The 12,871-nt window shown below is 37.9% G+C and overlaps 1 protein-coding gene across 3 annotated transcripts in view; it reads right to left on the bottom strand.

Annotated features, from left to right (window-relative positions):
• Positions 1-12,871, bottom strand: part of DNAJC1 (DnaJ heat shock protein family (Hsp40) member C1) — a 323,430-nt gene that overhangs the window by 160,284 nt on the left and 150,275 nt on the right. For all 3 annotated transcript variants that reach the window (XM_049881877.1, XM_049881878.1, XM_049881879.1), the window contains one exon: positions 959-1,122. In XM_049881877.1, the coding sequence (XP_049737834.1) occupies positions 959-1,122 (164 nt within the window). The remainder of the gene's footprint in view (positions 1-958; positions 1,123-12,871) is intronic.

Genomic DNA, 12,871 nt, shown 5'->3' with positions numbered 1-12,871 from the left:
AGTGAAAGGCAAGCCAGAGTGGGAGAAAGTATGTGCAAAAGACTCATTCCTGAAATATATAAAGAATCGTTCATAAACCAGTAAGATAAAAGTCAGGCAACCCAATTAAAAAAAAAGACTTGAAGAGACACTTCACAAAGGAGAAAATCAATGTCAAATAAACATAAGAAAAGGTGCTCAATTATATTATTCATAAGAGCTATGCAAATTAAACCATAATTAACTACCACTACAAACCTACCAGAATGGTTAAAATATAAAAAACTTAAGTATTGGCAAGGATACAAGGTAACTGTAATTTTTATACCCTGCTAGTGAAGTAAAGATTGATACAAACATTCTGGGAAACTGAACATTTTATTTATGCAGTAGTATTTATTAAAGTTGAACTATACATACCCCATGACCTTGCAACTTAACTCCAAAAATATAAATTTATACATATGCATACTACTCGACAGCACTGGGTTTTTATACTAGAATATACGAAAAAGAACATTCATAGGAAAATTATTCACTGTAGCCCCAAACCAGAAACAACACAAATGTATGACATAAATGGTGGTATATTTATAATTTGACTAACATACAGCAATGAAAATGAACAAATTATTGCTAAATGTAATAATAATGGATAAATCTCACAAATAAGATACTGAGTAGAGGAAGTCAGACACAAAAGAATACACAATGGGATGATTCTATTTAGCTAAACTTCAAAAAGCAGGCAAAACTAATAGTGTTAGACATCAGGACAATTGTTACCTTTGTGAAGGAAGAGGAAGGTGGTACTGAAAGAAAGTATGAGAGGCTTCCGGACACTGGAAGTGTTCTATTTCTTGATCTTAGAGAATGTTAACTTGGTTCACTTTGTGATTGTTCATTAAGCTGAATATATGCATTTTATGCACTTTTCTGTATGTATTTTACTCAATTACAAGCTGTAAAAATTCTTTACCTGTTTTTTCTGTGTTCTGTTCCTGCTTTCCAGCCAATCATCCATTTGCTCTTCAATTTCTTCTATAGAAGTTCCATGATCATAAGATTCGATGTATGTACTTTCTAAAGGCATGTATACAGGAAATTCAGGTTTTGGTTTTTTTACTTTAACTTTCTTCTGTTCTAAAAAACATTTAAAAGAACCAATTATTAAGATTTATATAAAAATAATTCTAACATTTGATTCATAGAGCAAATCTTGAAAGAACACATGAATACTGTTCTTTCATCAAAATAAAAGTGCTTTGCTATAAATAACTGGGCCTAAGTTTTATTGTACATTAACCATTACATTCGAAATAAAACTCAGAGATACTGAGGATGAGATGATGGTCATGAAATAACCATATCAATTTGTATACATTTTTAGTTTTCAAAGTACTTTTCATCAAATATTTCATTTTGAAACGATGAAAGAGCCTGATCTTGAGTGTTTTAATCCTACCTTTATAATTTAATAGTTACATAATCACAGGAAAGTAACTTTGTTATCATTAAAAGTTTAATAAAACCTACTGCTGATGGTATAAGGGGTGTCTCTACATTGCTGATGGATATGCGAATTATTATATTACAACCTTTCTGGAAGAACATCTCTTAAAACATATAACCTCTTCCCTAGCAATATCCCCAGAAATAAAAGCATTAGAATGTAATTGTATGAGTGCAGGTACATGGTTATGTATGTGTATATGTGTTTGACTATTTACTATTTCTTCACAGAGATATAAAACTGCTAACACAGTATTTATTAATAGGAGAACTGACTATTGATAATACATCTCTACTAAGGACTATTAAATTTTCATTAAAAGATACTGAAATAGAGCTATACTGGTTAGACTCACAGAGATTTCCACGAGTTAGAGTAAAAAAAAAAGCAGGATACAGGAAAGTATGCAAGATTCCATACTTACAAAACAAAATAATGACTCTACAAATCCCCACATATGCTTATGTATATATAAGCATATAAATGTTTGAAACTTATATGCAAACATGAAAAATACATGGAAGAGCACCTACCAGGTATGTGGGGAGAGAGATGAAAGAGAGAGGGAGCACAGAGAGAAGGAATAAAGGAAAAGAGAAGGAACACTATAGTTAAATATATATATATAAATGTATATTTAAATATTTGCATTAAATTATAGGTATAAATATAAAATAAAAATTTTAGGAGAGGTTTTTTGGGTATATGATATAAACCAACATGAAAAATTGAGATTTCTAAAGCCAATAAACTAATAACTTATTAAATATTCACTAAATTCTGTGCTACCTTAATAATACAGGGCTAAGGCTAAAGCATCTAATATTATATACATATATAAAAAACATATTTTTCCAAAACTAATGCCTCTGAGAAAACACACATAAGTGAATAAAAGACTTCAATTCCCTAACCAATCACATCTTTCCTCCAATTTTCTAGTTTCAATAAAATATATATAATTAGCATGGGCCCAGTTATCATGAATTTTGGGCGTCATGAACACATTTTTATACCTCATTCAAGAAAAACAAATCTGATTTTTTTTAGCATCATGATGAATTTTATGGAAAAAAATTTTGAGTTAACTAAAAAATAGAGTATTCTCACTGCTACAGGTGAGTCTTACTAACATTTAATAACTCATAGACCAAGTCATAGACCAAGTCTTACTAACATTTAATAGCTCATAGACCCAGTTTAGATTGATTCCTAATGGCAATTAGGCTTGATGAAAGTGAAGAATAAAAAACTAACCAACCAACCAAGCCAAAACAAACAAAAAGCAAGCAAACAAAAAACCAAAAATAAAACCCAAGAGCAAAAGTAAAACCCATATTTCATTAAGTATCTAGTGAATGAAGAAACATGGTTTCCTCTCAAAAGAAAAAATTATTCAGTAGGACTATCAAAGGAATGAGAAATGAGCCAAATATCACGTTAAGGGAGTCCTTCAGTTTAATGCCCTTTCTAAACAAAAAAGCAAGATTTTGGGCCCAGAAAACAAACATTCTGGCACAAGTAGTCTATATTCTCACACAGTTAGAAGATTACACTAAACAGTTTAACCTTAAGCCAGCTACTTTGGTAAAAAAAATTGTCTCATAGTGCAAAAATGTTTATATTATGCCAAGCCACATTCGCCAAATACTAATTTAGCTCTTTAGCCATAAAAGACAGGCTATTCTTTAGGTATGGAAGAACAGTATGTTGTTGTGTGCCATTGAGTTGATTTTCAACTTAAAGTGACCCCATGTCACAGAGTACATTGCCAGGTCTTTTCTCCCATGGAGTCACTTTGTGGGTTCAAACTACCAGCCTTTCTAGTTAGCAACCAAGTGCCTAACCACTGCACCTCCAGGACAATGTATGATGGAGTTTAAATTGAGCAAAATCACATCAACTTAAACATATTACCTTGTTTTTCTAGTAGGCATAGAGAATTTGTCTTTGGAAAATGTTGAGACATTAGGACAGCAAACAGTAAAACAAATTGGAAGAGGAAAAGGAAGCAAATTTTAATCAGTTTTGAGCACTATACTTTACATACAGAACTGAATTATGTCAGAAAAGTTATCAGGATAATAAGAAGGCTTGAAATCACACTGTGACATGATAATAGTAAAAAAGAGAAAATAAGGATGAGTAAGGAGGTGGGGCCGAGATGGCTGAGTAGTCAGATGCTTCCTGTGGTCTCTCTTACAACAAAGACCTGAAAAAACAAGTGAATCGATTATATATGACAATCTAGGAGCCCAGAAAACAAAGCACAAAGTTGAGGAATTGGACTGAGCAGCAGGTGGAGTAAGAGACGGCTCAGAAGCAGTGAGGAGTTGCCAGACCTGACCTGGCAGGAAACAGCACCCTGCAGGCCGGATCGGCTGGCGCGAGTGGTGAGGCAAGCAGTGGCACTCGAGACGCGTTTTGCACATGAGCAGAGATCGAGCAGCGAAGAGTCTACTCAAGTCTACAGAACCAGTGAAAAGTGGCGCTCAATCAGCAAAAGATAAGTATATGCATGTAACCTACCGTGTAGATCAAAAAATGCCCCTTTGGGAAAAACCTCTCTCCTGTTCGCCTGCCCCCTCCCCGCTCTCCACCAGGTGCCGGGACCAGCTCCAGAGATTGCTGCACCCCCAGTGCCAGAATTAGGGCCTGTCACGCATCCTGAGCCATTCTCCCAGCTTTGGGGAGGGAACAAATTAACAAACAGGAAAAAATAATCTGCCAGTTCCCCTAAGCTGGGAACTCAGGGCTGGTACAGCTCCTTTGCCTAGGCACAGGCATAAGGGGTCCATGGATTTTGAATGCCTCTTACCCATGCATAGACCTGTGTGGGCCCTTTTCAACAGTGTAGGCCCTCATTAGCACAGTACAACAGGGTACATACCTGAAGCAGGGTCCTCACCTAAACACATCAGTGGCTAGGGGCTCCACCAACGCCACCTAGCCACCCACGACAAGGGTCCAAGAAAAAGTGGTGCCTCCCAGTCCTTACAGTCAACAGCACTGGGTGCCCATAGTCCAGCTGCAAAACCCACCCACCTATGCACTCTAGGGAACAGGGATACACTTTCCTCACAGACACTCAGGGGCAGCTGTCAGCCCTCTGCTTTACTCAGCGTGTAGCTCACTACTGCAGCCAGATACCTGTGCCTACACCAATCACCCCTGCCCATCTAGGACTGTAGGTAAGAGCCTGCACCACAAACTTAGTGTCCGACTACCTGGACACACGAGCTGAGCCCATACAAGAGAAGTAAATGGACTCTTGGGCTCACATACCTAGCAACAGATCTAACCACCTGGTGACAGGACATTAGAACTTCAAAGGCATCAATAATCAAACTAGCTCACATGAGCAGCCAATTTGGGCATATCAAAACAACAAAAAACAAGAACCTAGGACACCGTAAGGAAACATAAAATAAATAAGTACAACAACTTATTGATGGCTCACAGACAACAGTCAATATGAAATCACATAAAGAGGCAGACCATGATGGCTTCGGCAAGCTTTAAAACAAAGATTCAAGAAATCTTCCACAGGAAGTGAACTTCCTGGAACTACCAGAAGTAGAATATAAAAGATTAATATACAGAACTCTTCAAGAGATCAGGCAAAATGCAGAACAAGCCAAGGAACGCACAGACAAAGCAACAGAGGAACTTAAGATTACAGAAGATCATAATGACAAATTTGAAAGACGGCAAGAATCCATAGATAGACAGTAGACAGAAATCCAGAAGATTAACAATTAAAATTTCAGAATTAGACAACTCAGTAGAAAGTTACAGGAGCAGAATTGAGGCAATGGAAGTCAGAAATAGTGAGACTGAAGATAAAGCACTTGACACCAACTTATTTGAGGAAAAATCAGAAAAAAGGATTGTAAAAAAAAATGAAGAAACCTTAAGGATTATGTGGGACTCGATCAAGAGCAATAACTTATGAGTGATTGGAATGTCAGAGCAGGGGGTAGAATACAAAATACAGGGAGAATTGTTGAAGATTTGTTGGCAGAAAACATCCCTGATATTGTGAAACATGAAAAGATATCTATGCAAGATGCTCATCGAAAGCACACAAGGTACATCCCAAAAGAAAGTCATCAAGACATATTATAATCAAACTTGCCAAAACCTAAGGAGAATTTTAAGAGTGGCTAGGGATAAATGAAAAGTCATCTACAAAGGTGAGTCAATAAGACTAAGCTTGGAATACTCAGAAGAAACCATGCAGGCAAAAACGCAATGGTATGACATAAATAAAGCCTTGAAGGAAAAAAATTGCCAGCCAAGAATTATATATCCAGTAAAACCTTCTCTCCAATATTATGGTGCAATTCGGGCATTTCCAGATAAACAGAAGTTTAGGGAATCTGCAAAAATCAAACCAAAATTACAAGAAATACTAAAGGGAATACTCCAGTTAGAAAATCAATAACATCAGATAATAACCCAAGACCAGAACACGGGACAGAGCAACCATATATCAACCCAGATAGGGAAATCACAAAAATAAATCAAAGCTAAAACACTAAAAACAGGGAAACAGAAATGTCAGTAAGTAAAAGATGACAACATTAAAACAAAAAATACGGCTAAAAAATGTAGTCAGAGATCTTTCATATGGGGAGGAAGTTAGAGCGATATAAAGAAATAAAAGATTGATTTAAACTCAGAAAAATTGGGGTAAATATTAAGGTAAACACAATGAAAACTAACAATCCTACACATCAAAATAAAAAATAAGAAAAACATAAAGACCCAGAAAATACAAAATCAACAACAGTGAAAAAGATGAAAAGAAAATAAAGAAAAACGACTCAGCTCAGAAAATTAAGTGGAACAAAGAAACTATCAACAGCACAAAGACATCAAAATGACTGCATTAAACTCTCACTTATCAATAACTATGCTGAATGTAAATGGGCTAAATGCACCAATAAAGAGACAGAGAGTGGCAGAATGAATTTAAAAAACACGATCCTTCCATATGCTGCCTAACAAGATACACACCTGAGACTTAAAGACACAAACAAACTAAAACTCAAAGGATGGAAAAATATATCAAGCAAACAACAATCAAAAAAGAGCAGGAATGGCAATATTAATCTCTGACAAGATAAACTTTAAAGTAAAATCCACCACAAAGGATAAGGAAGGGCACTATATAATGATTAAAGGGTCAATACACCAGGAGGACATAACCATAATGTTTATGCACCCAATGACATGGCTCCAAAATACCTAAAACAAACTCGAACAGCACTGAGAAGAGAGATAGACAGCTCCACAATCAATACACCACATTCCGTGAAGGACAGAAAATCCAGGAAGAAGCTTAATAAAGACTTGTAAGATCTAAAATGCCACAAATAAACAACTTGACCTCATAGACATATACAGAACAGTCCACCCAACAGCAGCCAAGTATACTTTCTTTTCCAATGCACATGGAACATTCTCCAGAATAGACCACATATTGGGCCAAAAGCAACCCTTACCAGAATCCAAAACATCAAAATATTAGAGAAAGCATCTTTTCTGACCATAAAGCCACAAAAGTAGAAATCAAACTAACACAAATAGAGGTAGAACAAATAAAAACAACTTAAAAAAAAAGAAGTGATTGAAAAGGTAACTACAAAATTCCCAACAGAAAAAAGTACTGGCTCTGAGGGGTTCACTGGAGAATTCTAGTAAACATTCAGAGAAGAGTTAACACCACTACCACTAAAGGTATTTCAGAGCATAGAACAGGATGGAATACTCTCAAACTCATTCTATGACGCCAGCATAATAACCCTGATACCAAAACCAGGTAAAAATACCACAAAAAAGAAAACTACAGACCAACATCCCCCATGAACACAGACATAAAAATCCTCAGCAAAATCCAAGCCAACTGAATTCAACAACATATCAAAAAAATAATTCATCGTGCCCAAGTGGGATTCATACCAGGTATGCAGGGGTGGTTCAACATTAGAAAAACAATCCGTGTAATCCATCACATAAAACAAATGACAAGAACCACAGGATCTTATCAATTGATGTGAAAAAGGCATTTGACAAAGTCCAACACCCAATCATGATAAAAACTCTCAGCAAAATGGGAACATAAGTGAAATTCCTGAACATAATAAAGGGCATTTACACAAAGCCAACAGCCAGCATCATCCTAAATGGAGAGAATCTGAAAGCATTCCCCTTGAGAACGGGACCCAGGCAAGAATGCCTCTTATCACCACTCTTATTGAGCATTATGCTGGAGGTTCTAACCAGAGCAATTAGGCTAGATAAAGAAAGAAAGGGCAACTAAATTGGTAAGGAAGAAGTAAAAGTATCCTGATGTCTTAGCTAGCGCTGCCGTAACAGAAATACCACAAGTGCGTGGTTTTAACAAAGAGAAATTTATTTTCTCACAATCTGGTAGGCTTTAAGTCCAAATTCAAGGCATCAGCTCCAGGGGAAATCTTTCTCTGTTGGCTCTGGAAGAAGGTCCTTGTTCTCAATCTTCTCCTGGTCAGGGAGCTTCTCAGGTGCAGGGACCCCATGTCCAAAGGATGCACTCTACTCTTGGTGCTCCTTTCTTGGTGGTATGAGGTCCCCAACGCTCTGCTTGCTTCTGTTTCCTTTTTATCTCTTGAGAGAAAAAAGGTGGTACAGACCATACCCAGGGAAGCTCCCTTTTCCCTTGCATTAGGGAGGTGACCTGAGTAAGGGTGGTGTTACAATCCTACTCTAATCTTCTCAACATAAAGCTACAATCACAAAATGGAGGACAAACACACAACACTGGGAATCATGGCCTAACCCACTGAACACATATTTGGGGGGTGGGGGGGGACACAATTCAATCCATTATACCCTATTTGCAGATGAGATGATCTTATACACAGAAAACCCGCAAAGAATCTACAAGAAAACTACTGGAACTAATAGAAGATATCAGCAAAATATCAGGATACAATGAAACATATAAAAATCAGTTGGATTCCTCTACACCAACAAACAGAACATCCAAGAAGAAATCACCAAATCAATACCATTTACAATAGCCCCCAAGAAGATAAATACGTAGGAATAAATCTAACCAGAGACGTAAAAGACCTATACAAAGAAAACTACAAGACACTACTGCAAGAAACCAAAAGAGGCCTACATAAGTGGGAAAACATACCTTGCTCATGGATAGGACGACTCAAGATTGTGAAAATGTCAATTCTACCCAAGGCAATCTACAGATACAATGCAATCCTGATTCAAATTCCAATGGCATTTTTTAATGAGATGGAAAACAGATCACCAAATTCATATGGAAAAGGGAAAGGCCCCAGATCAGTAAAGCATTACTGAAGAAGAACAAAGTGGGAAGTCTCACACTACCTGATTTTAGAACCTATTATACCGCCACAGTAGGCAAAACAGCCTGGTACTGGTACAACAACAGCTATATAGACCAATGGAAAAGAATTGAGAATCCAGCCATAAATTCATCTACCTATGAGCAGCTGATTTTGACAAAGGCCTAAAGTCTGTTAAATGGGGAAAAGACAGTCTCTTTAACAAACTGTGCTGGCAGATAGCCACCTGCAAAAAAATGAAACAAGATCCATACCTCACAGCACACACAAAACTAACTCAAAATGGATCAAAGACCTAAATATATAATCTAAAATGATAAAGATCATAGAAGAAAAAATAGGATCAGTGCTAGGAGCCCTAAAACATGGCATATATAGCATACAAAACATTACTAACAATGCACAAACAGCAGAAAAGAAACTAGATAACTGGGAGCTCCTAGAAATCAAATACTATGCTCATCAAAAGAGTGAAAAGAAAACCTACAGACTGGGAAAAAAACTTTGTGCTATGACAAATCTGATCAGCACCTAATCTCTAAAATCTGCAAGATGCTACAAAACCTCAACAACAAAAAGACAAATAACACAATTAAAAAATGGGCAAAGGACATGAACAGACACTTCACCAAAGAAGACATTCAGGTGGCTGACAGGTACATGAGGAAATGCTCACCATCATTAGCCATTAGAGAAATGGAAATCAAAACTACAATGAGATACCATCTCGTCTTAACAAGGCTAGCATTATTCCAAAAAACACAAAATAATAAATGTTGGAGAGGTTGTGGAGCGACTGGAACACTTATACACTGCTGGCGGGAAGGTAAAATGGTTTCCACTTTGGAAATCGATCTGGCTCTTCCTTAAAAAGCTAGAAATAGAAATACCATATGATCCAGCAATCACACACCTTGGAACATATCCTAGAGAAATAAGAGCTATCACACAAACAGATATATGCACACCCATGTTCACTGTAGCACTGTTTACAATAGCAATTAGATGGAACAACCTAGGTGCCCATCCACGGATGAATGGATAAACAAACTATGGTATATTCACACAATGGAATACTATGCAACCATAAAGACCAACAATGAATCTGTGAAACATCGTGTAATATGGGTGAATCTGGAAGGCATTATGCTGTGTGAAATTAGTCAGTCACAAAAGGACAAATATTGTATGACACCACTATTGTAAGAACTCAAGAAAAGGTTTAAACACAGAAGAAAACATTCTTTTATGGTTACAAGTATGGGAAGGGAGGGAAAGGGGTAGAAAAGAATTATTTTAGGTGAAAGGAAGGACAACACACAATACAGGAGAAGTCAGCACAACTGCACTAAACCAAAAGCTAAGAAGTTTCCTGAATATAACCGAACACCTCGATGGACAGAGTAGAGGGGTGGGGGTCTGGCAACCATGATTATGGGGGACACCTAGATCAACTGGCATAACAAAGTTTATTAAGAAAATGTTCTGCATCCCACTTTGGTGAGTGGTGTCTGGGGTCTTAAAAGCTAGCAAGTGGAGATCTAAGATGTGTCAATTGGTCCAACCCACCTGGAGCAAAGGTGAATGAAGAATACCAGAGACACATAGAAAATATGAACCCAAGAGATAGAAAGAGCCACATGAATCAGAGACTCCATCAGCCTGAGACTCGAACAACTAGATGGTGCCCGGCTACCACCAATGACCGCTCTGACAGGGAACAAAACAGAGAGTCCCTGATGGAGCGGAAGAAAAGTGGGGTGCAGAACTCAAATTCTAGTAAAAAGACTAGACTTATGGACTGACTGAGACTGGACGGGCTCCAGAAGACATGGTCCCTGGGCTCTCTGTTAGCCCAAAACTAAAACCATTCCTGAAGCCAACTCTTCAGACAAAGATTAGACTGGATTACAAGAAATAAAATAATATTTGGGAAGTGCGTGCTTCTTAGCTGATGTAGATACATGAGACTAAATTGGTAGCTCCTGTTTGGAGGTGGGATGAGAAGGCAGAAAGAGACAGGATCTGGTTGAATGGACACGGAAAAAACAAGGCAGAAAGGAGGAATGTGCGATCACATTATAGGGAGAGCAGCTGTGGTCACATAACAATGTGTGCATAAAGTTTTGTATGAGAAACTAACTTAACCGTGACCTTTCACTTACTGTACAATAAAAAAAAAATGAGTAAAAACTAGGTTCCATTTCTTTATATGCCATTTACCAATACATTAGCCTCCTTTACGTCACTTATCTCACTTACCTCCACCTATAGAACAATGTCCTACATATCTCACAGCATAGTTGTAGGGACTAAACACTGAGTTGTATGTGAAGGTGTTTTAAATCTTAAGGAGGGATAGAGCTAAAGGCCATACTCAGCTCCTGATAAAACCTTCATTCCCACTTGCTTCTTTCAATGTCTTCTGCATTCCTTTTAAATACGGAAGTATAAAACCTTGAAGTCAATTGCTCCTTCGCTCTACCATCCTATATGAAATCCACTATGAAATCTTGTCTCCACCTTCAAAATATATTCAGAATCCCATTACTTCTCCCTACATCCACTTTTACCACATTGATCCAAGTCATCACCATTTCTTGCCTGCATTACTGCAACAGTTCCCAACTGGTCTCCTTGATTCAAGTTCTTAACATTGCAGACTTCTTAGAACCTGTGTCAAATCATGTTGGCTCTTGTTACGGATTGAACTGTGTCCCCCCTAAAAGAGTGTTGAAATCCTAACCCCTTTACTTGTAAATATGGCCTTGTTTGGAAAGAGTTTTCCTTTTGTCATGTTAATGACAGCATACCAGTATAGGGTGAATTCTAAACCCAATCACTTCTGAGGTATAAAAAGACCAGAACAGACACAGAGACACACACAAGAGGAAAAGGAAGACATCTACAATAGGAATGCCCAGGATTACCTGGCAGCTATTAGAAGCTGAAATAGACCAGGAAAGACCTCCCCATAAAGACACACCTAAATTCAAGCTTCCGTCTCCTGAACTGTGATAAAATAAATTTCTGTTCTTTAAAGCCACCCACCTGAAATATTTTTCTTTACAGCAGTACTAGGTTACTAAGACACCTTTCTACTAAACTTTCTTATGGTTTCTATTTCACTAAAAGTAAAATCCAAGTTCTTAGAGTGGTCTATGAAGCTCTACATGATTTATGCCGCCCGTCCTCACCCCATTATCCCTCTCTGACCTCATTTTGTTCTACTTGTTTATTTAAGCTCCAGCCTCCTTGCTATTCCTCATACATACTAAGGCATCAGTCAGCTGCTCCCTGTCTCAGACCTACTCCCTTCACTTGCCTGGCTCACTCCCTAACCTCATTCAGGTCTTTGCTCAAAGATCTCCTTATTGAAGTCTTCCTTGCCCACCTTATCTAAATTGCAGCAAGCATACTATACACACATACATGTATTCCCTTATTCCCCTTCCTTGATATTTCTCACTTTAGCATTTATCACTACTCATCTTGCTTGTGATTTTCATTTCACCACTAGAATGTTAGTTCCACATATGCAAGGGCTTTTGTCTATTTTGTTCACCGTTGAATTCCTAGGTCCTCAATAAAAAAATGAATGAATGAAAAAGCTCTCCCTATGGGCAGATCTGGGATTAAAAACCTGTTTCTGCAGAGAACCCCTGAGGGAGCAGGAGAGCAGTGGGATGCAGACCCCAAATTCTTGTAAAAAGACCAGACTTAATGGTCTGACTGAGACTAGAAGGACCCCAGTGGTCATGGCCCCCAGACCTTCTGTTGGCCCAGGACAGGAACCATTCCTGAAGCCAACTCTTCAGACATGGATTGGACTGGACAGTGCGTTGGAGAGGGATGCTGGTGAGTAGTGAGCTTCTTGGATCAGGTGGACACTTGAGACTATGTTGGCATATCCTGCCTGGAGGGGAGATGAGAGCGTGGAGGGGGTTAGAAGCTGGCAAAATGGACACGAAAAGAGAGTGGAGGGAGAGAGTGGGCTGTCTCAATG

Source organism: Elephas maximus, chromosome 4 (assembly GCF_024166365.1).
Source record: "Elephas maximus indicus isolate mEleMax1 chromosome 4, mEleMax1 primary haplotype, whole genome shotgun sequence".
Lineage (NCBI taxonomy): Eukaryota > Metazoa > Chordata > Mammalia > Proboscidea > Elephantidae > Elephas > Elephas maximus.
This window is presented reverse-complemented; position numbering and strand designations above follow the sequence as displayed.